Source organism: Typha latifolia, chromosome 8 (genome assembly GCF_019914945.1).
Source record: "Typha latifolia isolate L0001 chromosome 8, TyphaL0001v2, whole genome shotgun sequence".
Classification (NCBI taxonomy): Eukaryota; Viridiplantae; Streptophyta; class Magnoliopsida; order Poales; family Typhaceae; genus Typha; species Typha latifolia.
The window spans coordinates 12,822,636-12,838,794 of NC_133093.1; the positions used below are offsets into that span (position 1 = coordinate 12,822,636).

General features: G+C 41.0%; 3 protein-coding genes across 7 annotated transcripts; all 3 read left to right on the top strand.

The window, feature by feature from the left end:
- Positions 1 to 1,029: 1,029 nt before the first annotated feature.
- On the top strand, positions 1,030 to 4,221 carry LOC140793927 (RPM1 interacting protein 13-like). Of its 5 annotated transcripts, none has more exons than XM_073145704.1 (4): positions 1,030 to 1,484; positions 1,826 to 1,912; positions 2,774 to 2,869; positions 3,918 to 4,038. In XM_073145704.1, exons 1-3 carry the CDS (start codon positions 1,176 to 1,178, stop codon positions 2,819 to 2,821), a joined length of 444 nt encoding a protein of 147 aa, XP_073001805.1. In that variant the 5' UTR covers positions 1,030 to 1,175; the 3' UTR covers positions 2,822 to 2,869; positions 3,918 to 4,038. The 5 variants fall into 5 exon arrangements, with proteins under 5 accessions (XP_073001805.1, XP_073001806.1, XP_073001803.1 ...); XM_073145705.1 differs by having other exon boundaries at positions 2,774 to 2,828; positions 3,918 to 4,035; XM_073145702.1 differs by lacking the exon at positions 2,774 to 2,869 and adding an exon at positions 2,100 to 2,186 and having other exon boundaries at positions 3,918 to 4,026.
- Positions 4,222 to 6,607: 2,386 nt separating this feature from the next.
- LOC140794399 (subtilisin-like protease) lies at positions 6,608 to 8,926 on the top strand. The gene has a single exon (XM_073146410.1). It carries the CDS (start codon positions 6,608 to 6,610, stop codon positions 8,924 to 8,926), a length of 2,319 nt encoding a protein of 772 aa, XP_073002511.1.
- A 3,954-nt stretch (positions 8,927 to 12,880) lies between these two features.
- Positions 12,881 to 15,437, top strand: LOC140793359 (subtilisin-like protease). Its single transcript, XM_073144797.1, has one exon. The coding sequence runs from the start codon at positions 12,908 to 12,910 to the stop codon at positions 15,215 to 15,217; it is 2,310 nt and encodes a 769-aa protein (XP_073000898.1). The 5' UTR covers positions 12,881 to 12,907; the 3' UTR covers positions 15,218 to 15,437.
- Positions 15,438 to 16,159: the final 722 nt, after the last annotated feature.

Sequence of the window (16,159 nt, forward strand, 5' to 3'; positions counted from 1 at the left end):
TTATTTGCAAATTAGTTCATTAAAAAAATTATTCTTTTTTGAGAACTAATATTCCAATATACTGACAAAAGAAGAAAGAAGAGTTCAGTAATAATAATAAAAATAAAATTAAAAGGAGGACAAAAATGTAGGAGGTGGTGTGCAGAATGCCCGCCATTAAATTGCGAGTATTTTTGGGTATTTTAGTACATCTGTGGACACGTGGCGGCCGGCTGATCTCGGTGCTCACCATTTGCTACACGCACCGCAAAGGGCCGCATCTAGATACACAAGGGATCATAACCGTTGCTTTTGACAAGGACCATTTAGGGAGTTCGGATATGAGGATGGACCCACTTGGCGATCCAATCGGCCGAGTTCTACAGGAAAATTTGGGCCTTGAATTCTGTTTAGGCCCAATAAGTGGAGCTGACGTGTGGTGCATCGAAAGCTAGCATTAAAAATATAGTGCTGACTTGGTGCTTACGTGGACAGTGATGCGTGCATCGAAAGCTACGTAGCTAGGTTGTATCTTATCTATTTTCATTGAAAGATATTTAGACTCTATTTCGGCCTGGATCTATCTTTCAATGTAAGAACCCATAAGTTTTATGTTCATCTATGCTAATGAGGCCCACTAGAATGCCCATATGAACTTTTATATCTGAGGTTTAAAAGCTACGTAGGTTTTTAGTGAGTCAAAGCGGTTTACAAAAACTCTTTGATCAAAAGTGAATCTTTTTTTTTTTTTTAAATAATTATATTACTATGCAAAATAATTTTATTTTTAATCACCGGTTTATCAGACCCTCATTGACTAACACGACTCTTATATGACAGCAGCTGTAGTTATTTTACAAATAATTTTAGAAATTATAGTAGAACGATAATATATAGCAAAGACAGCAGATTTACATAAAATATTATCTAAATATTAGAATTAAAGACATCACGCACGTGTCACGTGCGATCTTTTTCGGTTCGAGTCAGGGCTAACAATGCCGCTTTGCTCTTTCTTCTTCTCGAACAGCGTCTCCTCTGGCAGTTTTTTTTTTTTTTTAAAAGCTGGAAATTCAAACAATCTAGATCGCAGGGAATCCTATCCAAAATTACTCCTCTTACAAGGATAGATACGAAAATTTTGAGGGTTTGTGTAATCTATTCTTATCCCCTATTCACTTCTATTTCCTCTCGCAATGCCAAGCGAGACGGAAGTGATAGCGATATCGTCCTCCTCTTCCTCTTATTCCGACACCGATGAAGACGAAGGAAAAAATGAAGATGGGAATAAAAACAAGAATAAGACCAAGAATAACAAAGCGAAGGCGAGGATAAAGACGTACAAGAGGAAGAGGAGATACCCCGATGTCCGACTGAAGTCGGGGGAAGAGAAGAGGAGGGAGGACGATGAATGCTGCATTATCGCGTCCGATGCCTTCGTCGTTGATCTCACTAGTAAGATCTCAGAGTACGACGATCTCACCGTCCTCGCTGAACGTGGGCAGGTAATCCGCATCTCTTTACCATTTATCTCTTCTAGTACTACTTGTTATCAGTTTCTTATCTGTGTAATGAGAAGAATTGGATAAAATTTTTTCTTTCCTGGAAACCCTAGAAACAGAGTATACAAGAAGTGGAATAAAGTTTTGTTCTTGGTGTAAATTTTGGTAGTATACAAGGAAACATTTTATGAATCAGTGTTGCAAAATATGATAAATAAACGAAGTTTAGGAGATTTGAGTGAAATGTCACAATAATGTTTCTTCCATGAGTCATTCATATGGAATTAGAGTGTCAGATTTTATTTGTTAGCTGTTGTTCTTTTAATGATTTTATGTTAATGCAGGTGGCTTGTAGAGATTATCCCCACTCAAGGCATTTGTGTGTGGAGTATCCCTTTAGCAACACATCTCATGAGAGCTATTGTTTGCAGGTATTCTCATACTAGCACTATCACCCTATCCATTGAATTGCATAAGGCTCTTTAATAGGTTTGGTCAATGGTAGTCTTGAATTTGATATGCCATTTTTTAAATTTTCCATGATCTTTTAATTTTGGTTCTGGATGGGTTAAGGTAAAGCAGAAGGAAAATATTCTCAAATGCATGTGAATGCGACAGGTGATAGCATTGTCACAGTCAGAAGGTTTAGAAGTTGGTCAGAATATGATCGCGATCAGTTTTTGAACACATGGTGGCTAGATTGTGGTACCACAATGCTTATTTCTCCAATTTTACCATGTTGTTTCTTCTCATAAATGCATTTGCCCATTACTTTGTTGTTTGCAACTGACATGCTCAGTATTACTTTGTTGTTTGCAACTGACATGCTTAGTTTTGATTACCTTATCCAATTATCTAAAAGGAAGACATCATATCGACGTGGTTAATGACCTTATAATGTAATGCAGGTTCCTATGCACTTCATATTTCGAGATACTCAATTTCTGAAATATTAATGAAGATACATAATGTCATTTTACCAAATAAAAAAGATCTTGAAAAGCAACACAGAAGTCAGACTTTTGTTTCTATACAAGGACTTATTATTTTTGCCTATGATTTGCTACTCATTATTGTAGATATTATGAGTTTAAGTATATCTTAACACCTATCACATAACTTTTCCATACAAGCATCGACCTAGCACATATGCATTATGTTGTCCTCTAGATTGTTGGCACATCATGGTCACCTTTTAAAACTTTGGTGTAACTATTCAAAGTTGCTTGGCACTTTTATGCTGCGACTAGTTTTCTATACTTTCTAAAAGAGGGCATTAACTTTCATTGTAGCAAAGCATCTTTATGCAGCATGGGATGTCAATGTGTTTCTTTGGTTGACACTAAGGTCAGTAGAAGAATTTGAGAATCCACTGTTGTCTCTGTTGGGTAAGGGTACCTCTGAAATGACTAAGCATATAAAGTTCATGTGTATTTCTTTTTATTTTTATTCAATTGCAGAAGATATTAAAGCACCTTTTTGTCAGGGATTAAGATATCTTGAGGATAGTGTTTATGAATCTCTTAATTAAATAAAAGGTATATAAGGGGATTAAATGACTGTTGTCTTTTTTGGCGATTTTAGTGAGTGAAATGCTTGTTTAGAAGTTATTCTCCTTGATGCATGGTACCTAAGCACCACAATTAAAAGGTTCATAATCGATGGAGAGACCCCCAAAAAAATGCTGACTTAGAAGTTATTCTCCTTGATGTGTGGTTCCCATTGCACCAGTTTAATTGTAGGAAGTCCACTTTTTTGTCTGCATTATATTTATTCTGAACTTCCTTTAATTTCTGACTCCATAATTGCTATATCACTTGAGTGTCTCTGGTATGTCTGCCATATGTACTAATATACTATGTTACCAGGCCCACTTGTTATTGTCCACAATATGTGCTTTCTGAAGTTCCTTTCCTTTTCAAATTTGCAGTTTCAGTATTTCTTGAAGGTTTTTCTCATTTCTACAATGTGTTATATGGTTAAACATATTGATATGCTTGTCTTTGAAATTTGTCCATATACTAGGATTAGTTATGTTTAATTCCGACACATCATGATGAAGACAACTCAAATTAGCCCACCTGCTGAAGCGCTTGAGTAATGGTGGTTTGGGTACAAGGGTTGGACAAATGCTAGCCTGAGTTAGCATTAGCATAAACTCAGACCAGGAGTAGCTGACGTAGTGATGCTATCCCCACATACTAGTCACTCTAGAATGAGGCCCATCTAATAGATACTATAGATTGGTTCTGCCCTTTTCTACATATTTAACATAACTTCTTCAATGCAAGCAATTTTTAAAAGGTATGGAAATTAGATGTCATGGAGGAGTATGGAGTCATGAATCTCACTTTTAGTCATAAATTTTAAGTTGTCTTGAACCTATGTGATTATTGTATGCCACAATCTCAGGTACTTGTTTGCTATATGCTGCAGTGCTATTGCTATGTATGTGATGAAGCAGCTCCCTGTAAACTTTGGGAGGGACATTGTCATGCATCTGACCGAGAGAAAAAGTGGAAGGACATGAGGAGATCTCAGCGGCCAGTTCAAGCACGAAAACTCATGCCTTGTTTCTTCTCTGTTGGGTAACTAGCGATAGACAATGAGCCACTAGAATAGCGCATTAATTAGGGCGAAGGGTGCAATTTTTGAGCATGTCTTTTGACTTTTGTGTACATGCTTTTGTTGTCCTTGTAATTGACTAGAAAATACTATATTTATGACATGAGTTGCTATATTTTGTTGCCTAGAAGTATATGCTGTGTGAGATTACTTGGGAATACCGGATTTTTTTGTTTTGTTGCTGTCGAGAATTGTGAATAACAGCATCCGTGCAGTATTTACTTGGAGAGGTATTAGTGCTATATATTGCTCAGGTTAAGTAGCTTAAATATTGATATTAATATATGTGGCATCCTATGCAAACAATCTTAAAGAAAGGTGTAACATGGAATTTTATATGGACTTAGAGTGTGTGTGTTTCGAGTATAATGCCTACGTATTAACACGCATGGAGGGACATGGTAGAGCCTTGTCCATCCTAATCCTGGCCTCATCACGTTGAAACACATTTTACCGTTTCCAAATTATTTAACAATAATAATTCCTAAATTCTATATTATAGCCTGATTAGTTCCCGGGATGTAGGAATTTCTTACAAGCTTCTTAGGTGCATAATATGTGGCACACTTTTTTGTATTGCTTCAAATCTTGTAAATATCTTGGGAAACATTGCTCTAGTAAGTTTCGTGAAACTTTTTCTTTCTTTCTTTTTCTTTTTCTTTTTCCCCTGCTCTAGTTCTGGTATGCCGTAGGTTTTTCTATTCTTCTATCAGGAAATTTCTTCTCCCTGCTAGCCCAGGATGGCTTCTCGCGCTCCTCTTCACTTGCTCTCTCCTTTCTCTCCCTTTCCTATCCCTATCCCTCTTTACCTATTCTCCTCCTCTGTTATCGGTTTCCTCCATCTGTGTTTCTTTATCTCTTCATTGCGTTTTCTCATTGTCGTTATTGTTAGCCAGGTACTATCCATCGTCGGTTCCTCCTCGCTGCAGTACCCTTGCTTGTCACCGTCATGTTCCTCCCCTTTTTGGTCCCTCGCCATTGTTTGTCCTCCACGTCACTGTCCGTGCCCACCCCCACCTCGCTTGTCATCACTACTCCCTTACGTCCAACTCACCGTTGCCGGTGTTCCACCTCATCTTTATCTGTTAACACCGGTCTTGCTCACCTTGCTCCGGTCGTGGGCGTTCGTCCCTTTGTATCACAATCTATTTATTTTCTTCTGCATTATCTCTTTCATAATTTGTTCTGCTTAAGATTGGATTTCCTTCTCCATCCTCTTGAAGATCCACAAGGTTATGCAACTTTCATATCACGACAAAGTTGTAGACTGATTTTATGTCTTTTACATCTGTGTATCTTCCAACATTGTTCTTGTCGTACCATTTGTTTGAGCCATATAGCTTGATACTTTCTTTTCTTTATTCAAATGCTTATAATTATAAAAATATTCAACAGATAGACTTGTGCATCGTAATGTTTTATTGAATGAATAAATGGAATTTATGACTACGGAACCTTTCCTAAAAAATAACAGATACTACTGTACACGAATTAAAAGGATAATTTGTAAAGCGATACTATTTGAGCTCAATATTTCTGGGGACTAGTAGACATGCCAAATTGCACAGTTAAATGAACACCAAATTAAAATAGTCACCTTCGAAATCTAAGTTATGGGCCTTCTCAGCAAACACTTCTGGAAAAACAACGGGAGCATCCCAAGTTAAAGAAAATGAATAAAAAATGTCCACTGCTGGAAAAATTATTTGGAACGAAGGCGCATTTATTGTGTAATTTCAAATATTATAATTGGCGAAAAACATTATAGGGTGCTTCTTTCATGGGTATCTGGTAAACTGGCATAAATATCAGAAGAAAGTTACATAATAATTAAGTTGCATTTCAATAAATAACACAATATTTCAAAATTGGATCTTAATGCTTAGTGGAGACAGTTGCAAAAAATAACAAAAATTTTAATTTTAAAATAGTAAAAATGAGTGCGCATTTGTGGGACATTTCTTAGGGAAATTATATGCATTTTATTATAAAAATATGTATTATATAAACAAACAGTATATAGCCCAGGCTAGTGGGACGTAGGAGCTTCGTACAAGCTAGTTTGGTGTCGTACTTTGAAATAATATACCATACCGTTAACATTCGTTTTTATCGTTTAATATCGATCATGATGATCTCGTTGGTATCTTTAGAGGTGAATAATAAATGGAGCAATGCCACATGTAATGAATGTAAGAATTTCCTACATCATGAGATGAAGAAAATCCGCAGCAAGCCCTGAAGACAGTAAATATTCCACGAACGATGTGTTAGAAACTTCCTCCAATTGTCACATATCATATATGATTACATTTCATCATTGATCAGTCACCAGCGCGTAATAATTATACCTCTATTATGACACCCTTATTATTGATCCCTTAGATGTGTTATTCTAGTTACCACCTTACATCAATGCTTTCCTCATTCTATAAACAATCCCAGTATTTAATGAGCGATCCACTCCACTAATATAGCAGTCCACTGCGTTAATCTTCGGCATGGATCCCTTTCTATCTTCCTTCTACTTGATTATCTCCTTCTTCTTCTTCCTTTTGTACAATCCAAATCTCGTCTTCGTCCATAGCCAAATCCCATCCATTGTTGGCAACGATCACGGCAACATCACCCAAATGCAGACCTACATCGTTCACGTACAGAAGCCAACCAACGTGAGGCTCCTCCGATTCAAAGATCGAATCAACTGGTATAAGTCATTCTTGCCTAACACCACCGTCGACTCCGGCGAACCGCGGATGGTCTACGCATACCGCCATGTGATCAGTGGCTTCGCCGCAAGGTTAACGGCTCAAGAAGCCGAAGCCATGAGAGCAATGGATGGTGTTCTCTTGGCCTATCCGGAGGAAACACTCTTCCCCCAGACAACCTACACACCACAGTTCTTAGGGCTTAACAGATGGGATAGCGCATGGTATGACTCCGAATACGGTGCCGGTCAGATCATCGCGGTCTTAGACTCCGGCATTATGTCCACCCACCCGTCCTTCAGGGATGCCGGTGTGCCGCCGCCGCCAATCAAATGGAATGGCAATTGCTACTGGGGCCAGCCTATCTGCAACAACAAGCTCATTGGGGCGGTCGCGTTCAAAAACGGGAGAACTGTCTCGCCGGAGGACAAGTACGGACACGGCACTCACACAGCGAGCATTGCCGCGGGGAATTTTGTCGATGATGCGGATGTTCTTGGCCAAGCAAAGGGCACTGCCTCCGGAGTTGCACCAAAAGCTCACCTTGCAATCTACAAAGTGTTACACAACGTCAGGGGCGGCAAATTGTCAGTTGCCGCCGTCGGTGGCGATACACTTAAAGGCCTCGAGGAAGCCATCCGTAATCACGTCGACGTGCTCTCCATGTCCCTTGGTTGGGTAAGCTTAGAAATGTGGAGTAACAGCATTGCCGTAGGATCATACGCTGCGATTACCAAAGGGATCGTTCCGGTCGCCGCAGCGGGAAACGGTGGCACTTCCGCGAGCATCATCGCCAACGACGCCCCGTGGATATTAACCGTCGGAGCAAGCACGACGGATAGAAGGATAAGGGCAACAGTGAGGCTCGGAAACGGGGAGGAGTTCTACGGTGAAACAGCCTACCAACCGGAAGAATTTAATTCTACCCAGCTGCCCTTGGTGTATCCAGGCGTTCTTAAAACCACGGAGGCCGAAATCTGCATGAACGGCTCCATGGACACCTTTGATGTCAAAGGGAAGATCGTTCTCTGCGTCCTAGGAGGCAACACGAATATTGAAAAAGGCGAGATTGTAAAGGCGGCAGGCGGCGCCGGCATGATACTGCTGAACCAACCGCTCATGGGAAACACGACTATCTCCGAACCGCATGTCCTCCCGACGTCGCACGTCGGCTTCAGCGATGCGTGGAAGATCGTAACATACTTCAAATCCGTGCCGAATGCCACTGCAGCAATCATCTTCGAAGGCGACAAGTTCAACGTTCGCCCTTCGCCCTCCATTGCCTATTTCTCGTCCCGAGGCCCGAGCCTCATGAACGGCAACATCATAAAGCCCGACGTCATCGCGCCCGGCGTCAATGTCTTAGCCGCATGGCCGTTTGAGGTCGGACCCGACGCTAATCTCCTTGCTACATCCAAAACTTTCGATTTTCAGTTTGGCACCTCCATGGCTACCCCTCACGTAGCTGGCATCGTGGCCATGTTAAGGAACAACCACCCGAGTTGGTCTCCTGCCATGGTTAAGTCGGCAATCATGACAACAGCGTACAAGGTAGATCGTGACGGGAACCCGATCGGCGATGATTCGCAGCCCACAGGCGTCGCGGCCAGCGTGTTCGCCATGGGATCTGGGCACGTCAACCCGTTGGCGGCAAATGATCCGGGCCTCGTCTATGACCTCCATCACTATGACTACATACATTACCTATGTGGTCTGGGCTACACGGACAGCCAAGTCTCTGCAGTCGCCCAAGGCACAGTAAGCTGTTCAAAGGTCCATGCCATCAAACCAGAGCAACTGAACTATCCTTCGGTGTCAGTGTATCTGAGCTCTACTTCGACTCAAGTCACCGTTAACCGAACGGTGACAAACGTAGGGGATGCAGACACAGAGTACACGGTTGACTTTGATGAGCCCGACGGAACGCATGTCTACGTCGATCCTCCTACGCTAAAGTTCTCGCAAGTGGATGAAAAGAAGACCTTCCAAGTCACGATAAGCATGAAGGGAGGCGCCGCCGCCGGAAAGAAAGGCCAGGTCTCAGAAGGGCAATTTGCTTGGGTTTCTGGGAAGTACTACGTGAGGAGCCCGATCGCTGTCACCTTCCGCTGAGAAACTCGGAAGGGAAATTGTTGCTCTCGCGCTGTTTGACATGTAATAAATCTCATCTTTCCTTACAAATTTGTTTTTGGTGCTGTGCCGTCGCTTTCGTTGTCTAATTAAGGCAGGGTATATGAATCTATTCTTCTTATCAGAGGAATATAGTACTTACTTATGAGCACACTCTTGGATGCTTCACTTCGTCAGTGTTTTACGTATCAAATTGTTTGGCGACTTGGGCGTAATCCCAGTACGTAGCAAGTTGCATTGCATCACAATCATCCAAAAACTAAATAGCACGAACTCGCTTAAAACGCATACATAACAGTATAATTTCTCCATTACCCCAGTACGTGGATCTAATTATTTCCCGTATCTGCTTGTCGATAAGCTTACCTTCTTCTAAATAGACGTCGGATGCCCCGTTCAACTTTCCTCAGGACAGTATCCACTCCTCTTGTTTAAAGAAAATTTCCCTTCCCTCAATAATTGGAACTGCATCGCATCGCGTGCTGTTCGTTATGGATGATTTACAAAGTCTACCTTCTACTTGCTTATTCCTTTCCTTTTTATTTGTATCCAACCTAACTCTCCTCTTGGTTCATAGCCAAACCCCATCGCCATTGTTCACCTTCCAGAAGCCAACCAATTTCAGATTCCTGCGCTTCAAGCGTCGCATAAACCGGTACAACTCCTCCTTGCCGAACACCACCATCAACTCCGCGAGCCGCGCAATGGTTTATGTGTACTGTCGCGAGATGAGTGGCTCTGCCGCAAGGTTGACAACTCCGTGGCATGCATTTCGGTACCCAATTCACTGTTAAACGAATGACGACCAATGCAGGGGAAGGTAATACGTACTAAGTACAAGGTTGATGCAGCATGCATCGTGGAAAAATTCATGACAATCCGATTTCATCGCAAAGATTGTCATCCGAGATGAATCAAAGTTTCGGGATTACATCACTAAAATAGGCAAGATTATACTTTATTTTAGGTGGAAATTGATAATTGGATTAGCATGTGGTCTAAGATATAATTTTGATAAATAATATTTATATTATTGAATATAGCTAATATGACGTTTAACTAGTATTCTAGAATAGTAGGTTGTATTTTAGAATGAGAAAAAAAAATTATTTCTGATGAGATGATTTATTGAAAAGAGGTTGGACTAATGCCTCACGATTGTTTTCTTTTAGAAAGAGAAGATTGTGGGTCTCATGATTTTTTAGATACGCTCATGTTAAAAAAATTCTTGAAGGGATGAGAAAAGCTATGAGAACGAAGAAAAATTCTTGAAGGGATGAGAAAAGCTATGAGAACGATGAAAAATTCTAAGCATGTGAAGGATTAGTTCTTAAGAGAGAAAAAATATTATTAAGTAAAGATTGGGTTGCTGCTCTAATTTGTAGCATTATGTGAAAGAGAAAAAAAAAAGGAATAATTTTGGCATATTTAAAGAAGCCAAAATTAAAATTTGATCTACTAATTGTTGAGCCCCGATACCAATTGGGAAATCTAATGTCAAGATGCTAGTTGTAGAGATCTTCTAATACTTAAGCTAATCACAAATAAGAATTCTAAAACAATGCAAACAATAAAAAGTAAAGAAAGAGAGACAAGATTTACATAGTTCGACAATATGCCTACGTTCTCGGGTAGAACAATTTTTAATCCACTATGCAAATATTAAAATATAAAGAGTTTTCTCAACTCTAATCATACTTAATATAATGGTGGCTCTCTCTCTCTCTCTTAGATTTTCTTTTTTGTAAATGCCCCCACTTAATCCTAAAATCAAACATTTGAATTTATAGGGTTGACTAAAAGTTACTGAAAAACTTGCCCAGCATAATTCTAATCTGGAGCGCAGGATGGCGTTCGAATGCTTGCATAGTGCAAAACCTCTCGAAATTTAGGATTCGAATGCCCAGGCACAGCAAATCTAAAAAATCTAAATTTGAGCTAAACTTGGGCACTAATTTACTCAAGAGATATTGATTATAAATCAAATATTCTAAATATATTTCCATTCCAAAAGGAAAGTAACTTTACTCTCTTTTTGTATCATTCAAGAACATGAAGACTAGATATGAGCTAGACAAAAGGCTAATGCTCCCCGGATAAATAAGCACTTATGTTACATTAAATTTTAGCTAGAATAGTAAGCGGCCTAGTTTAGGCTTCAAATCGTGTGCATCACTTAACTATTGCTCCAAATTAAATGTCGTCGAAATCTGTTCTAAGCCGTCACACTACTGAGCTGCTCCTCTAAGCTATGCTTAGTTTAATTTAAACTAGAATTTTATGAGTCTATGTCGAAACTTTCTATAAATGAAAAGCCGTCTTTTTGTCGAATCAGGATTTTGAGTTTTTTTTGTTAGTTTATAAGCCTGTGGTCAAAAGATGGTTCAGTTTAATTTATTTTTTTAATAATTTTTTAGAGTTTTCTTATTCTTTGGACTTTTATATTTCTTCAAAAGTTAAAAGTCTTTATTTTACTTTGAATAGATATTTGGATTTAAAAAAATTTACTTCCAAATGGAAGACATGACTCTAATCAACTTATCTCAATCATAGGCTGTTACCTCCAAATCAGCAATTTTGCATTTTTAGGAACGTTTAATTTTGTTTGCTTATTTATATCTTTCAGCATAGAATTCGAAATTTCATTTCATTTATCCCACTATGCTTAGTTTAAACTAAAATTTTATGAGTCTAGGTTGAATTATAAATTGAAAGTTCATTTTTCTTTTGTTGGATTAGGATTTTGAATCTTTCGTTAAGTCTATAAATAGTCATATAGGCTTTGCCACGTTTAATTTGATTTATTTTCTTAATAAAAATTTGAGAGTTTTCTCTTTTGACTTTTGTATTTCTCCAAAAGTTACCCTTTGATATGATATTCCTTAGAATCAATAGATTAAGGAAGAGTTTCCCTCTCAAATTCGTGGGCGAATCATCGGATTAATAATTGATCTTTCTCCTTCCACGTTATCTTGCATCAATATCTCTTGAGGGGAATAATATAATTTTTAAAAGATTACTATATGAATGTTTCTAGATTCAAATCCAGTCACACTTTTTAAGTAGAACACCATAAGTTAATATCTCTCCAATAGTATCTACAAACAAATTTTTAGGGAGAAAATTACTACTGACTCAATTATTTTATAGAATGAAATTGAAATTTTAGAAACTTGTCCAACAAGTAGAATCTCTTATTGTAAAATTTACATAAGGAAACAGTAAAAGTGCAAACTAGCATATACTTGAAGATCGACAAAGTTAAATTATTTAATATTAAAAATTAACATTTGGGATTACAAAACTCACGATGTCTTTGAGTGCCCCGGCTAGGAGTGCGCCATGCGTGGGCAGAGAGAGAGAGAGGCCACCTTCTAATGTTAACCAGCTTGGCTTACACACACACACATATATATATATATAGAGAGAGAGAGAGAGAGAGAGAATTCTACTGTGGCATCCTATGTCAAAGCTAATATGAAGTGGCAAAAACTTCCTTTGTGATAGAGAGAGAGAGAGAGAGAGAGAGAGAGAGAATTCTACTGTGGCATCCTATGTCAAAGTTAATATGAAGTGGCAAAAACTTCCTTTGTGATAGAGAGAGAGAGAGAGAGAGAGAGAGAGAGAGAGAGAGAGAGAGAGAATTCTACTGTGGCATCCTAAGTCAAAGCTAATATGAAGTGGCAAAAACTTCCTTTGTGATAATATATTAGGATGCTTCCTTCGTCTGTGTATTACGACTATCAAATTGGCGAGTTGGCGTATAATGTTGCATCACAATCTTCAAAACACCAAATAACAGGAACTCGTTTAAAATGCATCCACAACAATAGTTTATCCATTGCCCACAATGGATCAAATAATTTCCCCAGTGGGCCGTTCGATAAGTTTACCTTCTTTAAATAGACGTCGGATGCCCCGTTCCAGTTTGTGCCTCACTTCGAACTACATCGCATTGTCGTTATGGATGCCACCTTTTACTTCCTTATTTCTTTCCTTTTATTTGCATCCAACCCAAATCTCCTCTTCGTCCATAGCCAAATCCCATCCATTGTTGACAACGACCATGGCAACATCACCCAAATGCAGACCTACATCGTTCACGTACAGAAGCCAACCAACGTGAGGTTCCTCCGCTTCAAAGATCGAATCAACTGGTATAAGTCATTCTTGCCTAACACCACCGTCGACTCCGGTGAGCCGCGGATGGTCTACGGATATCGCCATGTGATCACTGGCTTCGCCGCAAGGTTAACGGCTCAAGAAGCCGAAGCCATGAGAGCAATGGATGATGTTCTCTTGGCCTATCCGGAGGAAACACTCTTCCCCCAGACAACCTATACACCACAGTTCTTAGGGCTTAACAGATGGGATAGCGCATGGTATGACTCCGAATACGGTGCCGGCCAGATCATCGCGGTGATCGACACCGGCATTAAGTCCACTCACCCGTCCTTCAGGGATGCCGATGTGCCGCCGCCGCCAACCAAATGGAATGGCAAATGCTACTGGGGCCAGCCTATCTGCAACAACAAGCTCATTGGCGCAGTTGCATTCAAGCACGGGAGAACTGTCTCGCCGGAGGACAAGAACGGACACGGCACTCACACCGCGAGCACTGCCGCAGGGAATTTCGTCGATGATGCCGACGTTCTTGGCCAAGCAAAGGGCACTGCCTCCGGAGTTGCACCAAAAGCTCACCTTGCAATCTACAAAGTGTTACACAACGTCAAGGGTGGCAAATTGTCAGTTGCTGCCGCCGGTGGTGATACACTTAAAGGCATCGATGAAGCCATCCGTAATCACGTCGATGTGCTCTCCATGTCCCTTGGTTCGACAAGCTTAGCAATGTGGAATAGCAGCATTGCCGTAGGATCATACGCTGCGACCACGAAAGGGATAGTTCCAGTCGCCGCAGCGGCGAACGATGGCCCTTTCACGAGCATTATCGCCAACGACGCCCCGTGGATATTAACAGTCGGAGCGAGCACGACGGACAGAAGGATAAGGGCAACAGTGAGGCTCGGAAACGGGGAGGTGTTCTACGGTGAAACAGCCTACCAACCGGAAGAATTCAATTCTACTCAGCTGCCCTTGGTGTATCCAGGCGTTCTTAAAACCCAGGAGACCTTAAATTGCAAGAACGGCTCCATGGACACCTTTGATGTCAAAGGGAAGATCGTGCTGTGCGGGGTAGGCCACATCACGAATATCGAAAAAGGTCAGGTCGTCAAGGCGGCGGGTGGCGCCGGCATGATACTGATGAACCAGCCGTGGATGGGAAACACGACTTTCTCCGAGCCGCATGTCATCCCGACGGCGCACGTCAGCTTCAGCGATGCGTGGAAGATCATAACGTACTTCAACTCCGTGCCGAATGCCAGTACCGCAGCGATCATCTTCGAAGGCGACAAGTTCGACGTTCGCCCTTCGCCCTCCGTTGCCTACTTCTCGTCCCGAGGCCCGAGCCTCATGAACGGCAACATCATAAAGCCCGATGTCATTGCGCCCGGCGTCAATGTCTTAGCCGCATGGCCGTTTGAGGTCGGACCTGACGCTAATCTCCTTGCTACATCCAAAACTTTCAATTTTGAGAGTGGCACCTCCATGGCTACCCCTCACGTAGCTGGCATCGTGGCCATGTTAAGGAACAACCATCCGGGTTGGTCTCCTGCCATGGTTAAGTCGGCGATCATGACAACAGCGTACAAGGTAGATCGTGACGGTAACCCGATCGGCGATGATTCGAAGCCCACAGGCGTCGCGGCCAGCGTGTTTGCCATGGGATCTGGGCATGTCGACCCATTGGCGGCAAATGATCCGGGCCTCGTCTATGACCTCCATCACTATGACTACATACATTACCTATGTGGTCTGGGCTACACGGACAACCAAGTCTCTGCAGTCGCCCAAGGCACAGTAAGCTGTTCAAAGGTCCATGCCATCAAACCAGAGCAACTGAACTATCCTTCGGTGTCAGTGTATCTGAGCTCTACTTCGACTCAAGTCACCGTTAATCGTACGGTGACAAACGTAGGGGATGCAGACACAGAGTACACGGTTGACTTTGATGAGCCCGACGGAACACATGTTAACGTCGATCCTCCTACGCTAAAGTTCTCCCAAGTGGATGAAAAGAAGAGCTTCGAAGTCACGATAAGCATGAAGGGAGGCGCCGCTGGCCGAAAGAAAGGCCAGGTCTCAGAAGGGCAATTTGCTTGGGTCTCTGGGAAGTACTACGTGAGGAGCCCAATCGCTGTCACCTTCCTCTGAGAAACTCGGAAGGGAAATTGTCGCTCTCCCGCTGTTTGACATGTAATAAATCTCATCTTTCCTTACAAATTTGTTTCTGGTGCCGCCATTGTCATTGTCTATCTAAGGCAGGGTACATGAATATATTCTTCTTATCAGAGGAATATAGTATTTATGAGCAAACTTGTTATTTTGAAAATAAATAAATATAATTTTATACCCTTGTTTTCTAAGATAAAAAGTTCCATTACTTAAAATTTGTAAGAATTTTTATGCCACAAAGTTTCCCCATTTATCCTAAGAATCTTCTTCCACCCAATGGTTTAACTAGGATACGGTAAAACTCACCACGTAAGTGTATCTCGAGGTAGCAATTCTCTCATGGAAAGTAATCCTATTGTAGCATCCTATGTCAAAGCTAATTAGAACTGGGGAGTACTGTAGCATCTCATGTACTGTAGCATCCTATGTCAAAGCTAATTCCTTTCTGAGTATTCTTTTAGCTGCTACAGTAGGATTTTGGCGATTTTGGCTTAATGTCAGTATGTAGCAAGTTGCATTGCATCACAATCATCAAAACACTAAATGTTACAAACTCGCTTAAAAGGCATACATAACAATATACTTTCTCCATTGCCCCATTAATAGATCCAATTTCAGATTCCTCCGCACTTCAAGCATCACATAATCCGGTAGAACTCCTTGTTGAAAATTGGCTCGCATCAAGAAAAACGTTTGAACGGCGTTTTAGATTTATGTGGCATTCAAATGATATTCATCTGTTCGAACGACGTTTGGATGTTTGAATAACTGAGAATTTTGAATGGGCCAGTGTTCGAAAGGCATTCAAACGGGTTACCATTGGTACACCAGCATTCAAACTCTATCCACTCGTTTAAACAATTTGCGCTACATGTTTGCAGCAGTGTACGGGCTTTCGAACATCGTCCACTCGTTTAAACG